The sequence below is a fragment of the Mustela erminea genome, chromosome 15 (genome assembly GCF_009829155.1).
Source record: "Mustela erminea isolate mMusErm1 chromosome 15, mMusErm1.Pri, whole genome shotgun sequence".
Classification (NCBI taxonomy): domain Eukaryota; kingdom Metazoa; phylum Chordata; class Mammalia; order Carnivora; family Mustelidae; genus Mustela; species Mustela erminea.
The window spans coordinates 85,404,135-85,426,480 of NC_045628.1; the positions used below are offsets into that span (position 1 = coordinate 85,404,135).

The 22,346-nt window shown below is 38.7% G+C and overlaps 2 protein-coding genes and 1 pseudogene across 4 annotated transcripts in view; 1 reads left to right on the plus strand and 2 right to left on the minus strand.

Moving 5' to 3' along the window:
* MPHOSPH8 (M-phase phosphoprotein 8) overlaps positions 1 to 4,301 on the minus strand; it is a 57,135-nt gene extending 52,834 nt beyond the window's left edge. Inside the window, exon 1 of one of the 3 annotated variants that reach the window (XM_032315375.1) lies at positions 3,823 to 4,290. In XM_032315375.1, coding sequence (XP_032171266.1) covers positions 3,823 to 4,074 — 252 coding nt within the window. In that variant the 5' untranslated portion in view covers positions 4,075 to 4,290. Of the gene's footprint in view, positions 1 to 3,822 lie in introns of all 3 variants that reach the window. The other 2 variants (XM_032315374.1, XM_032315373.1) reach the window with 2 other exon arrangements.
* A 4,396-nt stretch (positions 4,302 to 8,697) lies between these two features.
* The window catches only part of PARP4 (poly(ADP-ribose) polymerase family member 4), a 106,279-nt gene continuing 92,630 nt past the window's right edge, over positions 8,698 to 22,346 (minus strand). Inside the window, 2 exon segments of the mRNA XM_032314629.1 lie at positions 8,698 to 8,993; positions 13,744 to 13,876. Coding sequence (XP_032170520.1) covers positions 8,846 to 8,993; positions 13,744 to 13,876 — 281 coding nt within the window. The 3' untranslated portion in view covers positions 8,698 to 8,845.
* LOC116574580 lies at positions 11,462 to 12,352 on the plus strand (annotated as a pseudogene).

The window sequence follows — 22,346 nt, forward strand, 5'->3', positions numbered from 1 at the left end:
CTCTCAATGTTTGGAAGTTAAGCAATATATTTGCACATAATTTGTAGAAATTGGAAAATATTTTTACCTGAATGAAAACACAGTATAAACATAATTTATGAGCTATAGCTAACCTAAGATTAGAGGTATATAATTTGAAGGTGCCTGGCTGGCTCAGCTGGTGGAACAGTTGGAACAGTAAAACTCCTGATCTCAGGATTTTAAGTTTAAGCCCCAAGATGAATGTGGAAATTATTAAAAAAGAAGAAGAAGAAGAAGAGGAGGAGGAGGAAGAAAAAGAAAAAAAAAAGGCTGAAAACAACTATGTATCCACCTCAAGATGGTGGAAAAAGGCACATAAAGATTAAAGAAAGAAAACAAAGAAAAAGCCAAAATTGACTAAAAAAACAAATACAAACATTAAAAAAGTAACATCACAACCAACTCTAGTTTATTCTGTGAATACAAAAGTGATTTGACATTAGAAAATCAATATAATTTACCACATTAATGCAATAAAAGAGAAAAATTATGTGATCATCTTGATAGATGCAGAAAAAAAATTTTAATAAAATTCAACATCCATTCAAAAAAGTATTTAGCAGCTAGAGTGCCTGGAAGGCTCAACTGGTTAAGTGTCCAACTCTTGATTTCGTCTCAGGTCATGATAATAGGGTGGTGAGATCAAGCCCTGTGTAGGTATGGCTCCCCACTCAGGGTGGCATCTGCTTGTGAATCTCTCTTCCTATGCCTCTCCTCCCACCCTCCTACATCCCAGGACTCACTCTCCCTCTCTAAAATAATAAATAAATAAACATTTTTTAAAAAAATCTGACAAAAATATTGTTGAGGGGAAAAAAGCACACACACAAAAAACAAATATTGTGAGATTCCGTTTGAACGAAAGAAAAAAATCTGGTACAACTACACTCAAGTCTCAGAGAATGCATCCTTAGGCAGAAAAATTACAAAGAAAAGCAAGAAAGCTATTTCCATATAATAATCCAGGACAGTGATTTTGGGGGATGGTAGAGGATACTTGATGAGAAAGTTGAATCAAAAGAGGTTTCCAGGGGCGCCTGGGTGGCTCAGTGGGTTAAAGCCTCTGCCTTCAGCTCAGGTCATGATCTCAGGGTCCTGGGATGGAGCCCCACATTGGGCTCTCTGCTCAGCAGGGAGCCTGCTTCCTGACCCCCTGCCTCTCTGCCTACTTGTGATCTCTGTCAAATAAATAAATAAAATCTTAAAAACAAACAAACAAACAAACAAATAAAAAACAAAAACAAAAGAGGTTTCCAGGGCTGGCAGTCTAATGTTTTCTGACTTGGATGGAGGTTACACAGGTGTTGGCTTTGTGATAATTGATGAAGTTTTATAATTAAAATATTTATTTGTACCGTAAAAAAAAAGTCAAATCAGATTCCCATAAATAGTAAAAGTACTAGCTTTTTATGATGTAAAAATGATTCCAATTCAAAATCGAAGCCAAAATTTCAAGATCTGTCAGATTCATTTGATTGTTCTGAAAACATACAAAAAAATATATTTAGCAATAAACTGAAAGAAAGAGCATGGCTAATATATAAATTTAGAATTAATGCTATTCCTCCAAGCCAACACTCATCATTATGATTGTCTTAGTCAATAAGAGAATACCACAGTCTGGTGGCTTATCAACAACAGAAATACCAAAGACCTTAAGACAAAAAGGAGGCCAAACAAACTCTTTAAGACCCTTAAGTTTTTCCACTGGCTGGCTCACTTAGCTGATGTAGATATAGTTCACAGAACCGATATAGTTCTGTTCTGCTGAGCTAATACTTTTCATCTTATGAACCACTCATTCTCAAGAGCACCTAAAAATACAAGGCCCTGAGAACTAGAATTTTCACCCAACTTCACATCACTAAAGTGATATAAATAACCCTCCTTTATTGCTTTAAACACTTAAGCTTCATAGTTTCATCCGCTTTTGACTAAAATATATGAGACTTTGGGTACAGCGCCTACAATTTTGGGGACAAGGAATATTAAATATTGTATGAATTTAACTACATTGGAATTAAAATAAATTTAAAAAAGAAAAAAGTACACCAAGAGGTGAATCATCTTAATTCTAAACATATTACTCCTCTAACCAAATATTTTTCCAAATATTTTCTATGTGCCAAGCACTGAGTTAATTGCAGAGAATACAAAACAGTCCAAGATTGGCTCTACTCTCATCCCAACATGCTTTTGTAATATATTTGGGAAAATTACACCAAATAAATTTCTATCTTTGCTGAATTGTAACTAATGATAATATTAATGGCACTAGATTTCAATTATTTATTCCCAATAGACAGACTCTTCAGTGTCAGCAACTGTGTATGCTACAATTCATCTCTATATGCTCAGGACCTAACACCACACATAGCACACAGCATGTGATTTAAAAAAAAAAAAAAGTCTGCTAAATAGACAAAAACATTAATGCAAAGTAGCACATGACAAACAGAAAACAACAGACAATAAAAAGAATACAGAGGGGCGCCTGGGTGGCTCAGTGGGTTAAGCGTCTGCCTTTGGCTCAGGTCATGATCTCAGGGTCCTAGGATCAAGTCCTGCATCAGGCTCTCTGCCGGGCAGGGAGCCTACTTCCCCCTCTCTGCCTGCCTCTCTGCCTATTTGTGATCTCTCTCTCTCTCTGTCAAATAAATAAATAAAATCTTTACCAAAAAACAAAACAAAACAAAAAACAAAAAAAGAATACAGAGATCCAACTACCACGTTAGACCTTTGGTTATCTCACACTTACCTACTGAAACAAAGTGCTTCCCTACTGTCCATCCTTCCACCCATTCTCCTTTACCCCAGCTTGCAGTCCATGATTCATTCACTCATTTAATAATCTGATATACACAAACCACTTACTACATACCAGGCACTGGATTGAATACCAGTGATACAAAAATTAATAAAAATATTCCTTTATTAAAGGAGCCTACAACCTAGCAGGCGAGACAAATATTTAAAGAAAAACGCTTTAAGTGCTGAAACAGGGGTCTGAACAAAGTGTTACTAGGGTCTAGTTGAAAAAGCATCTCACTCTGCAGGGATCAGGGCCAAAAAAAGATTTCACTGAGAAACTGACGCTCAGAGAATAAGACCTAAAAGACTGCGAAATAGAAGAGAGGAGTAAGCGCCAAGGCATAGTGTAAGGAAGAATTTCAAGTATTACTGTGTGGTTTCAATCACACAGTAAACAAGAAGGAAAGATAATGGTCAGGTTTTTAAGACCTTTAAATGCCACCCTCTTGGGCGAGGTTCTGAGGACGAAGAGGAATTCCAAAAGATTTTAAACCAGAAAATTGATCATGGCTTTGAAAAACACTGAAACGATGGCGTGGACACTGGACTATGAAGAGAAGCACGATGTCAGAGTCACTTTCTAACACGGAGCAGTGGCCCCAATCAGGTACTCGAAGACCATGACAAACCCTTCACCAACTGTCTGCACCCCTGACACTCACATACCGCAACCTACACTGCTTCCTCTCCTGGCCACATAACCCTTTCAAACTTCTTGAAACGGACCCTCACAGCCACAGCCCAAGAGTCCGTTGAGGAATGTCAATGCACTGCTCCCATGATTCGCACGCTTGCGTCGCCTCCGGCTGTCACGTTCCTTTCCCCCGCCTACGTCGTGTCTGCACAAGCTGGTCTTTCCCAGCTTGTGAATTCTGGGAGGGCTTTGCGTCCTCGCGCGGCAACCCTCCACAGACGTCCAACAGCTAGCTCCCTGCTTCACCACGCCAGGCCCAGCAGGCCCAGCCTCGCCTCCCCCCGGCGCACACGTACCCCCTCGGTCTTCATGTCCAGAATCTTTTCCACCTCAAACACATCTTCTCCGTCCTCCTCGCTGTCTCCAACTGCCTCGGCTCCTTTCGTGGCGGCATCCTTCTCTTCGCCCACTGCTCCAACACCTTCTCCTTCGACTTCAGGAGGTTCACCATTGCTGTCGGCACCTGCAACAGGAACTGCATTCACGCTCTCTCCCTCGGCAGCCGCCGCCGCCGCCACCGCCACCGCCGCCACCACCACCTCCGCCATAATATGAGACCCGCAAACCGCCGAGGAAGAGCGGCTGCGACACACACCCCGACAGTTCCTCGCGCTCCGCACTTGGCCCTAATCCACTCTGGCAGCGTGACGCTGCGAAGGAAACTCTCCAATAGCGGGCTCACGACCCTGGAGCGACACACACTGAAACCAATCACTTCGAGGCTGGCGCGCTGGAGCCCCACGGAGCCTACGGGAAGCGGGTGGGAGGGCCGAGGGGCGCCCCGGCGGAAGGGCGGGGCGGAAGGGGCCGTAAGAGTGTGGCGGAGGATCGTTTCTCGTGCTGGCGGTTGGAGGGATAGGGCCGCTTCTGAGCCCCTAGGGGGTTGGGGCGGGAACTGTCGGTGGGGAGGGGAGGGGCTTGTCTGGGCGCGGGGGAGGAGGGAGTGAAGTTGACGGGGTTCCTCGGAGAGGTTGGGCTTCAGCGCTGAGTGGTGAATCGGCAGCGGAGGCGGGCTCGGCGCTTCCCGAGTTGAGACGAGGCGGCGGGAGAACACCAGAGGCGCGGTAGTTCGACTGAAAGGGAAGCTCAAGCTCCTGAGGGGACGGAATGGTGCGCGAGGTCTCTTCCTTCTTCCAGTTGCGCCTCACGGCCAAGGCGGGGGCCTTTGTAGGAATGCGGCCCACCTCCCACCTCGGGCCAGAATGGAATGCCGGGCGGATCGTGCAAGTGTAATTTTGATTCGTTTAATGCGTGTGAACGACACAATCAAACATAACTCATAGTGCTATTATATATTAGTATATCGTATTGTTTAAGGTTAGGGGAAAAAAATTTTAAGTAGCAAGTCAAAACCAGTTATTTTCTAAGTTCTTCGGATTTTTTTTTCCCCATTGAAAATGTCAGAGGTTGTGATAAAAGTATTTCGTCCACGATTGACAAAGCTAGTTATCCAAAGTTGCTAGGATAATCCACTTAATGGTATAATATTTTTCTCACTTTGAATCTTAAATAAAATCTTTATTGTAGGGAACTTTCAACTTTTTAAATTTCTTATAAAGTTTAAGTAATCTCTACACCCAACATGGGGCTCAAACTCACCCTGAAGATCAAGAGTCACAAGCCTTTCTGACTGAGCAAGCCAGGCGCCCCACGGCACTGTTTCTTTGAATGGTGGACTTAATTTATAAGATTAGCTCTTTTAAATTAACTCTGAGGTTAACTAAAGAACCATCTATGATCCACCAGATCCATTTGGGTGATGGAGGAAAGACAGGTTTCAAAGCATACAGCCAAGAAAGAATTTCTGAGACATCTTTGGTGCAAAAAGTCCGTTTTACTAAAGCACGGGGACAGGACCTGTGGGCAGAGAGCTGCGCTGGGTCATTATATACTTTCAAGTTGGAAGGTGCTTGGGGATAGCATAGATTTCTCACAAATTTGGAAGCAAGGTTTCCAGGACCCAGAGGGGGCTAGCTATTGTTGCGAAAAGGTAATTAATTACTCTCTGGTAAAACCCCAGTCATGAGACCCTTCAGATGTATTTTGCAGGAGTAGAGATGAAGTTTCCAAAGGAGTTTTTGTATGTCAAAGTAGACTTACAGGATACTGGAGGGTCGGGCTAAGATTGCCTTTTGCCCTTAGCAAAGTATCAACATCAAGGCAGTTGAATCCCTAGATTCAGTTTCAGAGACTTGTCAATGGACTGTAAGTAGTAGGAAATTTAATAATTTTTCTTCTACCTTTGTTTCCCACATCATGGGAGAGGCACATCAGATCTTGAGTGGGCTCATTGATTTATTATTTATTTAGCTTACTAAATGCATCCTATGTACCATCACCATACTAAGTATTAAAAACACAAAGAGCAATAGAGCATAGTATTAAAATTCAGTTGACTAAATTTGAAGATCTTATTGACTTTATTCAACAGTTGGGGCAGCATCCCATCTAGCAAATAGGAACTCCAAAGAAATGCAGAAAAGGACAGGTTTTTCATGACAGAAAGGGGGTAGGGCAAGGAATTTCATAAACAAAAAAGGATTATTTCAGGCAAATGCACTGTTCTTTGGGGAAGGCTGGAGTCTATTAAGAGGATCACCTCACTAGTACTAACAGGAAATTCCAGACTACTAGTTAAGATTATATTCCTAGAACAGCCTGAAACTGCAGTTAGGTTGGATATCAAGTCTTGCTTTGCAAATGTGGGTGTTGACATAGATAAGTCCATTTTGGGCCTGTTGTCTCTTAACAGTCTCTGCCCTCCACAGACTCTTAGTCTATAAAGGAAGACACACAACAATTCTAATAATTAGATATCTTTTTAAAGTAAGTTTTAAAAAATACTATAATCAAATAACATTAGTTGATGGGGAAAGCTCATTTTTTTTTTCAGAAGAATTTCGCTTAACAAGCATAGAAGAGAACATAGAAAATCACAATATTTCATGAAAATAATTCAGGCAGCAAAACCATTAGATAAAAGATTGATGAGGAACTGGCTGCCAAAGTATCTCTTCAGACTGTTGCCTGGTTGTAGGAGAAACAAAACTTCACATTGGAAAACCCAGTGATCAATGTTAGCATTACTAAAAGTAGAACAACCAAACTGTATGCCTCCTATTGATAGAAATATTGATCGTTAACCTATTCAGGGCCTTAGATAGAATTTCCAGTTTACAAGAAATATGGGGAAAGAAAAAAATGGAAACAGTTGGACAAATCCAGAATGTAGGACATTGTTTCTTTACTAAGTCAATAGCAAAAAAGAGGGAAGAAAAGACTGTTCTAAATTTATAAAAACTTGGCAAAATATTTTAAATGATGGACTGTATGCTCATTATACTATTTTCTCTACTTTTATGTATTTTTGAAATAAAGTATTTAAGTATATATATGTTCACTATAAAAATTTTTCACTAATTCAAATATATAAGATAGAAATAAAGTTCCTATTTCTCAAAGGTAACGTTTAGAATATGACATGACAGACTTTTATCTCATACAAGTATAAATACCCATTTATATAATTGGTAAATGAGCTCTATTCCACATTGTTCTGCAACTGTAATACACACACACACACACACACACACACATATGCATATATAACACATGCATGTGCATGTGTCCATATTTTTGTAAGATGAATTACTAGAAGCGGAATTCCTACTAGTGAAATTCATACTTCAAGAAGGATAGTGATTTAAATTTGGATAAATGCTGCAAAACTTTGTTTTACTAGTATATAGTTCCAGTAACAACATAAGGAAGTCTGTTTACCTTCACACACTCTGCTACTAGGTATTATCAATTGCTGATCCCTTACTCTGATAAAACAAGAAAAGAGTTATCTTCTGTGATTATGTCAAACAAGCAGACAAGTTCAAGGGCAAGACATGATTGATTTAGCCAGCAAAAACATAACAAGCTATTTTAGATTTAGATGGATTATTATTTATATAAACACCAAGAAGAAGAGTAGTCAAAGATGCCATCTCCTCTTGGTCCTTATCCTACACACCAAGAGGAGCTAGATAATTGCAATGTGAGTTGTGGGACACATCACTGTTGAGGAGCCAATTCTAGATGCAGCTAGGAAGATTTTTAGTCTGCAGCTATATTTGGAGTTTATATTGCCTCAGAACTGGGAGGTGATGAGAAATAGAAATAGTCTTGTGTCTGCCTCTCAGTGGGATAGGCAGATGGGAAAAGGCCTCATGGAAGTTACTCACAAGCTTCCCATCCTTTGAGTATCACAAGATGTTCTGCCAAGACTCAATTATAGCTGTAGTTCAAGTCCAGGGAATTAGAAGGGGTCACACATCAGGATAATGGAAGTTACTCAAGATGAAGGCAAGATGGGCAGTAAAAAGGGAAATCCTGAGCCATATGTGGAGGAGGGTGGGTACTGGGCATTTGGCAAATCACAGTAATAAGGACAGGCTTAAAAAAAAAAAATAAATAAGGACAGGCTAAAGGATAGCTAAAAGACTGTATCTCAAATCTGTTGTGATGAGCATTGTGTTGACTAATTGAATTTAAATTTAAAAAAAAAGTGAAAACAAAAACAAAGAAACCAAGGTTTTTACATAAAGGTAATGGTCTGGAAGTGGTAATGTGGAGGAAGGTAGACAGCAACCTTACAGCTTTCATAAAAAATAACTCAAAATGGATCACAGACCAAAATGTAAAGTGCAAAATTTATAAAACTTCTGTAAGATAACATAGGAAGAAACCTAGATGACTTAAGGATTTTAGAGGCAACACCAAAAGCAAGGTCCATGAAAGACTTGCTTGGGATACCTAGTTTCTCTAAGTGACAAAAAATGTATCAGGGGATCTATAGACTAGGAACCACACCAAGGAGCATGCATAAATGAGGCAAAGGTCTGGATACTCAGGGCCCTGGAAACAGGCTTGCATGCCATGAACACTGACATCTTCCAAAGATCTTTTTTCTCCCCAGCTTTCTAAGTCCAGCTGGGCCAGTTCTCCACTAGAGTCCTTAAAGGGGAGAAGGAAATGAGGCTGTAGGACAAGCCAGATGTGTCTCTTATTACCTCAAAACATTTAAACCCAAATCTGTAATATGCAATATTTTGTTACCACTTGCTAGTTCATTAAAATAATCAATTCTGTTTCTCATTATTTTAAGTGAGTAACACTTAAAATTGAATGAAATCATAATTAAACTTCATTATGGGTATCTATTGATATCTTACTATTTTATACGTGGAAGCATGAAAAGTGTTTAAAATACAACTTCAGTTGATTCAGCTTGACTGTAATTAAGAACTCTGTGAAGAGGAGGTGTGGTGTTTATGTTTGGATCCCCAGTAGCTGTTTAGTGGCAGAGTCCCAATCTTGACCCAATTCAAGCCGTTGGCAGATAGATGGATATTGTCCTTCAGTTCTTCTTACCCATTCACTTGCTTTCTTTATTTCTTCAAAAGCCCGGGGAATATTTCTAGATTAGAAATAAATGGTTCCATCAACTTCAGAACACAATTATATACGAAATATAATATGATACCAAATCCAGCACATAATATCAGACAAGATAATTCTGTCAAAAATTGAGCTATGTAGGGGTACGTGGGTGGCTCAACCATTAAGCTTCTGCCTTTGGCTCAGGTCATGATCCCGGGGTCCTGGAATAAACCCCCACATCAGGGTCCCTGCTCCGCGGGAAGCCTATTCTCCCTTTCCCACTCCCTCCTGCTTGTGTTCCCTCTCTCACTGTCTCTCTCTGTCAAATAAATAAATAGAATCTTTTTTAAAAATTGAGCTATGTAATAAAAGCAATTACCTCTGACATTTTATGCAAGTTCTATCAGACTGAATCAACACATTTTAAAATATATTATTATACCCACCAAGTTCCAGCTTCCAAATGCTTCACAGACTTCCTTGCTGCCTCCAGGACAACTCAAGCTTTCTCTAGCCTTTATATATTGTGGTTTTTTTTTTTTTTTTTGTCATCCCCTTTCCATTCTTCTTGATCTAAATCCATCCATTCTTCAAGCAGAAACTCAATACTATTTTACAAACCAGGTTTCTATTTTTCTTTCCTTTTTACTGTACCAAGAATTCTTAATTTGATTAGTTAACAAAATACTTAACACTCACCCATGAAACTGCCATGTATTCTGTCACACAAATCAGGAACAACAGTACTAAACTGTGCATAACAAAAAACTTGAAGTTTGTGTACATAAAATGACATCAAGCATTCAAGACTGTCAATATTCAAAAGTCTATTCAAGATTCAGAAAAATTCCAAGATTTTTCATTAATATTAGTTAACTACATCCTCATTTATCTTTCACCTGCTAGAATTTATTAGCAAGCAAGTGGGAACATATACTAAAGTTTAAAAAAAAAATTCTATGGGAGGGGACTAAAAATATGGAAAATTCTCTCCATCTTCCTGATTTTTTTCCCTGTAAACTGGGAAAGAGCCATCAGTATAGTGTGGTAGCTAAGAGCTAGGTTCAAATCCTGACTCTGAAATTACACAATGTTGGCTGTGTGATATGGTGCATCTTTCATGCAACACTGGAAGTCTCCATTTCCTCAATTATGATAATATGAGATCCTTAGGGTTTGTTGTTGGGATTAGCAAAACACTAGATTTCATAGGCTTAACAGTCCCTCTCACAGAGTAGGTAATCAATAAATGTTAGTTGAATATTATGATGACACAAACATACTAAACAGGGAGCACGTCCAAAGTGGTTAAAAGACCTGTTTCCCGGTAATCATTAGTCCCACTTGTAGTTATGAACTACTACAAGCAACAAAACTAGTTTTAAATATTTTCACTAATTCCATTGGTTTTCCTCTAGCTGACCTCTAAACTTTGACTGACCATCTCACTAGTGTGAAGGTTTTGTTCATAAACCTTGATGCAATGTGCTACTGTAGTAATGTTATGTGCATCACGAAGCAGAAAAAGACAAAGAAAAGTTATAAATTATATATGCAATAAGCAGGAAATAAAAATTACTTCGAAGTTTGACTTTAATAAGTCAACTTTATTACTTACAAACCTTTTTGCTCTCACAATAATTCATATAGTAAGAACAAAGTGATGGAATATACTTCATTATTTTTGAAAATCTTGGTAAAATACTTTGTGATATTGCAATTAAAAGTAGGTTCAAGTTATTAATACTTGTTTTAATGGCTATCATAGTTGTGATGCCAGACAGGCCAAGAGGGAAGGCTTTATGCCTCTCACCAAGATGGTTTTTGGCTCTTTGAGAGAAAGAATTTAAGAGCAAGCCATGTAGAGAAAGGGACAAAGATTTCTTATGTATACAAGAAAGGAGCTACTACACATATAAAGTAGTGGCCTCTCTTCCAGGGGAGGAAGAGGAGCCCTCCCACCACCTTGTCTCTAACAAATGGTTTCATAGGGGTTTTTTTTTTGTTGTTGTTGTTGTAATAGGTAACCATATAGGGTGGGGGCTTACCTTTTAACTTTGGGTTTAACAGTTACATTGGGCATTTAGTTTTTCCACTGTCCTATAGAGTTGTGGAATTACCCACAGGAGCAATTTTAGGAATGTACAGTCTTTATGACTTTTACTGATGGAGGGAGTGGGGCCTTATGGTCTTCCATAAACTGAATCTTTTCACCTGTTGTCTTTTAGGTTAAGGGTGAGCCTAAAAACCAAAATGGCTTTACTTTGGTCAGCTTGTCTCCTAAGCTTCTCGAGTTCCCTCTGTCTCGGTTGAAAAAGATCTAAATAGAAGAAATGCCTCTTTGGTTGTGTCTGCTAAATCAAATATTAACTTGTCGTCCTGTCTCCTAGTTCTTTGAAGTATTTTTCTTGATATTCACTTAATAAATTCCTATCTTTCTCAAAGAACTCTTTTGGCAAGCTCATGAGAAGGTACTGCTTTTCTTAAAAATGTAAGTACAGCTCTTTCCCATCTTGCAAGATGGGCGAAAAAGCTGAGAAGCCGGATACTAAGGAGAAGAAACCTGAAGCCAAGAAGGCTGATGGTGGTGGCAAGGCTAAGAAGGGTAACCAGAAGGCTAAAACCCCGAAGAAGGGGAAACCCCACTGCAGCCGAAACCCTGTCCTAGTCAGAGGAATTGGCAGGTACTCCCAATTGGCTATGTATTCCAGAAAGGCTATGTACAAGAGGAAGTATTCGGCAGCTAAATCCAGGGTTGAAAAGAAAAAGAAGGAGAAGGTTCTTGCTACCGTCACAAAACCAGTTGGTGGTGACAAGAACGGTGGTACCCGAGTGGTTAAACTGCGCAAAATGCCTAGGTATTATCCTACTGAAGACGTGCCTGGAAAGCTGTTGAGCCACGGCAAAAAACCTTTCAGTCAGCATGTGAGAAAATTGCGAGCTAGCATCACCCCTGGGACCATTTGATCATCCTCACTGGGCGCCACAGAGGCAAGAGGGTAGTTTTCCTGAAGCAGCTGAGCAGTGGCTTGCTACTTGTGACTGGACCTCTGTCCCTCAATCGAGTTCCTCTGCGTAGAACACACCAGAAATTCGTCATTGCCACTTCTACCAAAATTGATATCAGCAGCGTGAAAATCCCCAAACATCTCACTGATGCTTATTTTCAAGAAGAAGAAGTTGCGTAAGCCCAGACACCAGGAGGGTGAGATCTTCGACACTGAGAAAGAGAAATATGAGATTACAGAGCAGCGCAAGGTTGATCAGAAAGCTGTGGTCTCACAAATTCTGCCAAAAATCAAGGCTGTTCCTCAGCTTCAGGGCTACCTCCACTCTGTGTTTTCTCTCACAAATGGAGTTTACCCTTACAAATTGGTGTTGTAAATTTCTTACAAAGAACCTAATTAAATAACTGATCCAAAAAAAAAAAAATGTAAGTACAAATTACCTACAGTAAAATGCTTGATTTATTATTTTCTGAGTTCCAATTTTGTATTTGATGCTATTGGGAATTGAGAATTTAATCAGTCTTTGTGAGAGGGTAAAAGTAGGTTTGCTTATTTATTTTAATTTCACCTGTAAATATATATCTCTAAGGGACAAGAAGAACTTTTTCTTAAACATGACATTAAAATAGCTATAAGAGATTCTTTAATATCACAAAATATCCAGGTAATGTTTAAATCTCCCTAATTCTCTCTCTCATTCTCTTTAATAAAAAAGGTTTTGTTCAAATCAGGATCCAGTGTAGACCTAACATTGCCTTTGGGCCATGTGTCTTTTAATTCATAGTTTCCACCCATCCCCTCGTTTTCCTTTTGCCATTTATTTCCTCACATTCCAGACACTGCTGTTGGTAGTCCATCGCATAATTTAACAATTTCAATCTCTTCTCTCTGGCATCTGGTCTTTATTATGCAAAATATTTATGTAGTTTTAAAGTTAAAAAAGTAAAACAAAGTATATTGGGAGAAACCTTGTCTCCTCTTCCTCCCCTATAAATAATATTTTGATTAGTTTTGCTAGTTTTCCCACTTATCTTGCCTTTTTGGAAAATCATAAGCTAATTATATAGGTATGTATGTATACATACATATATGTATGTTTTGTGTATATGCATGAACATAAGGGGTGAAAATTTGCATGAGGCATGGATGGAGTTTTTGTAAGTAAGAAGGGTATTCACATATGCCTCGAGGCCTCTTGTGTGCCAGAGGTCAGCCCAAGGACTAGGAGCCAGGGTGCCAGAACTGCCTCTCTCTACACTGTCACATTATGACATCAAACTTCAAGTGGTCACAGAACTCTAAATTTGAACCTGGTCTTCAAGAAGTTGTATTTGTCCAGGCAGGACTTTAAATATTTAAGTTTGTTAGTTTGATTTATAACTTTTAAATGCTTAGACATATAGTATGTGTGTTTCCATCTATATTCTTGTGCCAGACCCTGCAATTTTTTGGGAACAGACCTAGTCCTAACAATCACATTGTGGATTTTCCAAAAGCACACAGAATCAATATGCCATAGTGAAAAGAATACTAAACCGGGAGCCAAATATCTGAGTTCTGGTGTAAGCTACACTTAAACACTCTGAGCCCTGGTTTTACACTGAACCAAGAGGCATAAATATTGTGTCTGCCCTGCCTGTGACATAAGAACATAGGCAAGATATTCCCTGTGAATAAATTCTCTTTGTTCTTACAATTCCATGTTGCTTCTTACAAATTTTAATTAAGAAATGGTCAGAAGTGTAAGTGAGTTGCTTAATACTATAATTAAAGCTATACCTGGAAATGGAAGCATCATCCAATTTCATTAGTGATTTGAAGACTATGCCCTTTTGTTCCAACCTGGTGCGAAGAAATTATAGTACCAGAAATGTGGCAATCAGCTCCAGGAGACGCTCTCTTCCTTTTATTCCTAAAAGTGGAAAACCCTTTTATATTTGTTGGAAACTCTGCATCTCAAACTGTGCCCATTTATAAAAATTCTATTAAAGAATTTCCATACTATTAAACCATAATACATTAGCAGATCATAAAACTCCATAATTCTTTTCAAGATCCTTACCTACCTTGTTATTTAAATAAAATATGAGGAAAAATGGAACAAGTGCCATAGCACCCTGATGACTGTTAGGAAGGAATACATCCATAGCTTCATTTCTTTGCCCTCTTTAATAAACAGAGATGCATGAAGTTCGTGAAAGAAATTCAGTTTCTAGTCTCCTGCTACAAATAGCTTTGAGGAGTAAACCTAAATGTACAACAGATAAACAACTCATACAGCTGGGTAGGTCAGCGTAGCAAATTATTTCTAGTGATTTGTGTCATCGGAATAAATTCTTGGGCCCAAGATGGAGCTGCTACTACCCAGGGTGCCATGTCAGCAAACCAAAATCTAGATAACTTTTATGTCCCTATAAATACTTTACCTGATCAGAAACACAATGTATCTAGTCAGCCAATCCTCCAAAACCAAGCCAACTCTGGGTGCTATACTCACTTCCCTGTTCCTTGACCTTTCTAAATACGGTCAGATACACAACCCCAAGTAATGAACAGAACCAAGTACTTCTTCCTTGATTCCTGCTTGCCTCTTTATATAAGAGCTTGCAGACCTGTCCCCTTAACTTTGCAGTTCTCTGGACTCTTCAGGATCAACTAAATTGTCTTATTATTTTTAACAGTACCTACAGGTAACTGGTGTTATACACCTAAACCAAGATATTTTACTATATTATGAAATACCAAAATTGAAAATGAGTGTTTATATATATATTGAGCCAGAAATTAACACATTTTAATCTTCTTAAATGCAAGTATGTATTTGAAATCACATCATATAAAAATTAGATTTAAAGTATTGTTATTTTTCCAATCTAACACTTCATGAAACAAAACTTTCAACATCCATTTTTTTTTTTTAAGATTTTATTTATTTGGCGCAGAGAGAGAGAGCAAGGGTGAGCACAAGCAGGGAGAGCACCAGGCAGAGAGAGAGAGAGAAAAGCAAGCTTTCCACTGAGCAGAGCCCAGTGCTATCTGGGGCTCTATCCCAGGAACCTGATCTGAGCCGAAAGCAGCGACTTAACTGACTGAGCCACCCAGGTGCCCCTTTTAACATCTATCTTAAGTGGGTTAAGCCACCCAGAACATGCCACTTTCATTTTGAAAAGAAGGCAATCAGGACCCAGAGGACTCAGGAAAAGCATTTTACCTTCCCCTTAACTGTTTAAAAGAAATTAGAAAGGTGGCTTCTATCAGGAAGAGAGCTATTACCAGAGATAACTTTTTTTTTTTTTAAGATTATTTATTTATTTATTTGACAGAGAGACATCACAAGTAAGCAGAGAGGCAGGCAGAGAGAGCGAGAGAGAGGAGGAAGCAGGCTCCCTGCTGAGCAGAGAGCCCTATGCGGGACTCAATCCCAGGATTCTGAGATCATGACCTGAGCCAAAGGCAGCGGATTAACCCACTGAGCCACCCAGGCACCCCTACCAGAGATAACTTTTTCACCTGAGAAATATATATGCATTGGAAGACAACATCCATTTACCAAGCATTTCCTCCACTCACCTTCCTGTGAATCGCCCCTGTGCCTCCTCCACGTGAAGCCACAGACCTCTCTCCCTTTCCTTAGCTCAGTTGCCCAGCTGCCCTTTGAGTCCCATCCTTGAGGGGGCTCCCTACTGTACAGATATATATGTGTGTACATAATTAAAATGGTTTGTTTTTCTATTGTTAATCTGTCTTTAATTATAGGGTGTCTCAGCCAAGAAACTAGAAGGGGGGGAGAAAAATTATTTTCCTCCCTTGCAATCTTCATCATCATTGAGCTACACTGAGTTGTCTGCTAGTTTCCGAGGTAAATTATTTTTATTTCCATCTTAGATGTTTGATACGTAGCACAGTTAGTATCACTACAACATAACCATTTAATGGTTTTTTAAAATTATGAAATATTATTAAGCACACAGAAAAGAGAAATATATGATAGCTGGTCACCTTTTAATATTTCCCCTCATCTGCTTCAAATCTTTATTGATTGATTGATTGATGGATGGATGGAAATTCCTCTCTTCTTTAGAAGAAACAATATGGGGCACCTGGGTGGCTCAGTGGGTTAAAATCTCTGCCTTTGGCTCAGGTCATGATCCCAGGGTCCTGGGATCGAGCCCCACATTGGGCTCTCTGCTCAGCAGGGACCCTGCTTCCCCCTCTCTCTCTGCCTGCCTCTCTGCCTACTTGTGATATCTGTCAAATAAATAAATAAAATCTTTTAAAAAAATAGAAGAAACAATAGATTGTAAAGTTGAAGCCATCTTTATATGTCCTCTGATTCCCACCCCATCTCCCCAGCTTTTCAAAGGTAAACACCATCTGGATTTTGCAATTTACATTCCCATGATGTACTTTGCTTTTGTTGTTTTTGTTTTGCAAGACATGTCCTACTCTTTTCCAAAGTTAGTCTCTACATGTCATGTGTTCTCCCTTGCTTAATCAATTAAATGTATTTTTCCTCTTTTGTATATACCTTACATATACATATTTTGTCCCTTTATCTACCTTTTTAAAAAAAGTTTTAAATTCCAATTAGTTAATATACAATGTTGTATTAGTTTCAGGTGTACAATATTGTGATTCAACACTTCCATGTAACACCTGGTTCTCCTCACAAGTACACTCCTTAATCCCCATCATCTATTTCCCCTATCCCCCCACACACTTCCCCTCTGGTAACCAAGTTTGTTCTCCATAATTAAGAGTCTGTTTCTAGGTTTATCTATTTTTTTCCCTTTGCCTGTTTGTTTTGTTTCTTAATTCCACAAATGAGTGAAATCATATGGTATTTGTCTTTCTCTGACTTATTTCACTTAGCATTAATTGTTCCAGCTCCATACATGTCATTGCAAATGGCAAGATTTCATTCTTTTTTAATGGCTGAATAATATTCCATTGTGTTCATATATATCACATCTTCTTTATCTATTCGTGTATGTTGCTTTTGAAAGTGATCTTCTGTAGGCTCATTAAATAACATTTAGTGTTTATAATTTTCAATTCAATTCATATTTCAAGAAATACTTAATAAACTTGTGTTAAATTTCTTTTATTTACTTTTTTTAAAAATTTTTTTTATTTTTTATAAACATATGTTTTTATCCCCAGGGGTACAGGTCTGTGAATCACCAGGTTTACACACTTCACAGCACTCACCAAAGCACATACCCTCCCCAATGTCCAAATTCCCACCCCCTTCTCCCATACCCCCTCCCCTCAGCAACCCTCAGTTTGTTTTGTGAGATTAAGAGTCACTTATGTTTTGTCTCCCTCCCATTCCCATCTTGTTTCATTTATTCTTCTCCTACCCACTTAAGCCCCCATGTTGCATCACCACTTACTCATATCAGGGAGATCATATGATAGTTGTCTTTCTCTGCTTGACTTATTTCGCTAAGCATGATTCACTCTAGTTCCATCCATGTTGTCGCAAATGGCAAGATTTCATTTCTTTTGATGGCTGCATAGTATTCCATTGTGTATATATACCACATCTTCTTGATCCATTCATCTGTTGATGGACATCTAGGTTCTTTCCATAGTTTGGCTATTGTGGACATTGCTGCTATAAACATTCGGGTGCACGTGCCCCTTTGGATCACTACGTTTGTATCTTTAGGGTAAATACCCAATAGTGCAATTGCTGGGTCATAGGGCAGTTCTATTTTCAACATTTTGGGGAACCTCCATGCTGTTTTCCAGAGTGGCTGCATTTCTCTCAGATAATTTCTCTAAGTATTTGAAATAAATACTAAGGCTATTTCAAGCTGAGTCCTCTCCTCAATTGATACTTTCTCTTTAAAAACAAAGTAATTTAGAGAACGTAAAATATTTGTAAAGACTCAAATACACCCCTTTTTCTGGGAGACAATGGTTTTGGGAAAGAAAAAACCACCAAAACCTTGCCTTGTAATAATACACAATTTTGTTTTATAAATACAAAAGGACCTGTGCATAATATGTATATATCTGCACATAAAGCATTAATTTTAGATCATTGAGATAGCCATAACTACTTTAAAAATGACATCATTTAGGGGACCTGGGTGGCTCAGTCAGTTAACCATCCAACTCTTTTTTTTTTTTTTTAATTTACTTGACAGACAGAGATCACAGGTAGACAGAGAGGCAGGCAAAGAGAGAGGAAGGAAAGCAGGCTCCCTGCTGAGCGGGGCTCGATCCCAGAACCCTGGGATCATGACCCAAGCCAAAAGCAGAGGCTTTAACCCACTGAGCCACCCAGGCGCCCCTCTTTTTTTTTTTTTTTAAGATTTTATTTATTTATTTGACAGAGAGAGATCACAAACAGATGGAGAGGCAGGCAGGGGTGGGGGGATGCAGGCTCCCCGCTGAGCAGAGAGCCCTATGCGGGACTCGATCCCAGGACCCTGAGATCATGCCCTGAGCCGAGGGCAGCAGCTTAACCCACTGTGCCACGCAGGTGCCCCAACCATCCAACTCTTGATTTTGGTTCAGGTCATGATCTCAGGGTCATGAGATCAAATCCTGCACTGGGCTCTACACTGGGTGTGGAGCCTGCTTAAGACTCTCCATCTTTCTCTGTCCCTCCTACCACACCCCCACACCACTGTGTGCTTTCTCTCTCAAAGGAAAAAAAAAAAAGACATCATTTTCTTAATACAGGAAAAGAGAATTAAATACAATTTTAAAATGAAACAACAAAACCAATCCCCTATCTCACAAAGAAAATCAAAAGAGACAAAAGAAAATATGGGGGACTATTTAATTTACTGGGTTCTTCTTCTTCCTCTTCTTCTTTTAGTATTGGATATAAAATCTTAGAGTAACTTTTAAATAATTAGCAACACAAAGTTTTGTTTAAAACATCATAAATAATAGAATTATAAAATGCGTAAATAGTGTATTAGAGTCACTTAAGAAGTAAATTGACTGGGTTGTGGACATGGGGAGGGTATGTGCTATGGTGAGTGCTGTGAAGTGTGTAAACCTGGCAATTCACAGACCTGTACCCCTCGGGCTAATAATACATTATATGTTAATAAAAAATTTTTAAAAAACTAAAAAAGAAGTAAATTGAGAAGTGGAAGGAAAGATAAAAGGGAAATCAAGAAAATGATAAAAGAGAAAATTGGGTAGAGAGATATAAAAATAAATCAGGGGGAGAAATCAGACATCTTTGCAACTACAAGTAGAGGAAAATGGCAGAAAACACACATACAGAAAAGTAACATGGATAATATGGAGATATACAGAGTAGTACAGAGAAAATCCATGGGAAAGGCACATCCATAAAAAAAGCTCAGCTGTTGGCAACTCTGATACCGTACTCCCTAGCTTTCCTCTTATTTCTCTGGCCATTCCTCCTTAGGTCTTTGCTGCCTCCTGCTCTGTCTAACCACTAAATAATGGCATGCTCAAGGATGGCCCTAAGCCCTCTTCTCTGTTCTGGCTACATTCTTTACTTAGGAGATATCATACATGCCTATGGTCCATGGCATTAAATAATGACAGTTCTCCCAAAGTCTTTCAATTCTCACCTCTTTCTGAGCTCTAGCCTCATAGAACTAACTAGGTATTTCTTTCCAATATCTGCTAGGAACCTCAAACTTTAAAGTCCAAAGCATAATACAATTAGTATGTTTATAGGCTCAGTCTACCATTGTTTTCCCTTCTCACGCTCAATGCTGAAAATTCCCCTTCTCCTTCGACTGCCCACATCTAATTCATCACCAAAGCCTGATGTTTCTTAAGAATGAATCTCAAGGAGTGTCTGGGTGGCTCAGTGGATTAAAGCCTCTGCCTTCAGCTTGGGTCATGATCCCAGGGTCCTGGGATTGAGCCCCGCATCAAGCTCCCTGCTTGGTGGGGAGCCTGCTTCCCCGTCTCTCTCTGCCTGCCTCTCTGCCGACTTGTGATCTCTCTCTGTCAAATAAACAAATATTTTTTAAAAAAAGAATGAATCTCAAATCTTTCCAAGCATATAGTTAAATTTTTAAAAAAATTAAATTTTGAGTAGATGCAACAGGCAACAATGTATCTGTAAGATCTAAATAATATAACAAACACTCAAGTATGAACAACCCACTATGTATTATTTTTGTTTTAAAAACCTATAGTAAAATACACATAAAATTTATCATTTTAACCATTTTAAAGTATACAGTTTAGTTCTATTAAATACATTTACATTGTTGTGCTACTGTCACCACCATCTATCTCTGGAACACTTTTCATTTTGTTAATCAGAAATTTTGTCCCCATTAAATACCAACTCCTACATTCCCTACTCCTCTCAGACCCAGTTAACAACTATTCTACTTTCTGTCTCTATGAAATTGTCTGTTCTTGGTATCTCATAAAAGTGAAATCAAGCAGTATTTGTCTTTTTGTGACTGACTAGTTTCACTTAGCATCATGTTTTTGAGGCTCACCCATGTTGTGGTATGAATCACACTTCCTTAAGACTGAATAATACCAATTGTACATATATATCACATTTTTAAGATATATTTAATTTATTTATTTACTTGAGAGAGATAGAAGTGCACAAGAGAATTCTTCGTATAATATTTGCAACTTTTCTGCAAGTTTAAAATTACTTCAGGGACGCCTGGGTGGCTCAGTTGGTTAAGCCGCTGCCTTCGGCTCGGGTCATGATCCCAGCGTCCTGGGATGGAGTCCCACATCGCGCTCCTTGCTCGGCAGGGAGCCTGCTTCTCCCTCTGCCTCTGCCTGCCATTCTGTCTGCCTGTGCTTGCTCTCTCTCCCTCTCTCTGAGAAATAAATAAAAAATCTTAAAAAAAAATAAAATAAAATTACTTCAAAATAAAAAGTAAAAAACAAACAAAATCTTTCTCATCCTAAAATCATAAAGATTTTTTTCCAGTATTTTCTTCCAAAAGCATTATTGTTTGTCTTTCACACTTAAGTCTTCAATTTTTGAAGTATGGTATGAGGTAAAGGTTCAAACTGTACTTTTTTCCTTATTGTCTGATTGTCCTATTGTCTTTTCACCATTTAAAAAAAATTAGAACCATCCAAATGGGTATGAAGTAGTACTTCACTATAGTTTTTATTTTCATTTCCTTGATGACTAATGAGCCTGAGAGAAATATTTATTCAAATCCTTTGACTATTTTTAATTGCATTATTTGTCTTTTTATTACTGAATTATAACGGTTCTTTATATATTCTAGATACCAGTCCCTTATCAGATACATGATTTGCAAATATTTTCTCCCATTTTTTGTGCTTTTCATTTTTCAATTGCACACAAAATTTAAAAAGCTTTGTATTGAGGCACAGTTGACATATAACATAATTTAAATTTGATCAAGTTTAGTTTGTCTATTTTCCTTTTGTGCTTTTGGTGTCAAGAGATCATTGCCTAATCAAAGGTCATGAAGATTTACTTCTGTTTTCTTCTAAGGGCTGCATAGTTTTAACTCTCATATTTGTAAAGAAGAGATCCAATTTCACACTCTTGCATATAGATATCCAATTGTCCCAGCATCAGTTGTTTGTTGAAAAGACAGTTCTTGGGGCACCTGGGTGGCTCAGTGGGTTAAAACCTCTGCCTCCAGCTCAGGTCATGGTCCCAGGGTCCTGGGATTGAGCCTCTGCATTGGGCTCTCTGCTCAGCGGGAAGCCTGCTTCCTTCTCTCTCTTTCTCTCTGCCTGCCTCTCCACCTACTTGAGATCTCTGTCTGTCAAATAAATAAATAAAATCTTAAAAAAAAAAAGAGACCGTTCTTTCCCCATTCGGTTGTCTTGACATCCTTATCAAACAACAATTGATCATAAATGTAAAGGCTTATTTCTGGACTACCAATTCTAGTTCATTGATTCTATTCCATATATCTTTATGCCATTACCACACTGTCTTGATAATGCAGCTTTTCTGTAAGTTTTGAAATTGAGAAGTGTGAATACTCCTATTCTGTTTTTGTTTTTTTCAAGATTGTTTTGGTCACTCCAGGTCTTTATGTTTCCATATGAATTTTAGGATCAGCTTGTCAATTTCTGCAAGAAAGTAATCTGAGATTTTGATAGGGAGTGGATTGAATCTGTAGATCATCTGGGGCAGTACTATCATCTTGACAATATCTTTCAAACCATGAACATGTGATGTTTTTCCATTTATTGAGATATTTTAAAAAAATTTTAAAAAAGATTTTATTTATTTATTTGACAGACAGAGATCACAAGGAGGCAGAGAGGCTGGCAGAAAGAGTGGGGGAAACAGGCCCCCTGCTGAGCAGAGAGCCTGATGCAGGACTCAATCCCAGGACCCTGAGATCATGACCTGAGCTGAAGGCAGAGGCTTTAAACCCACTGAGCCAGCC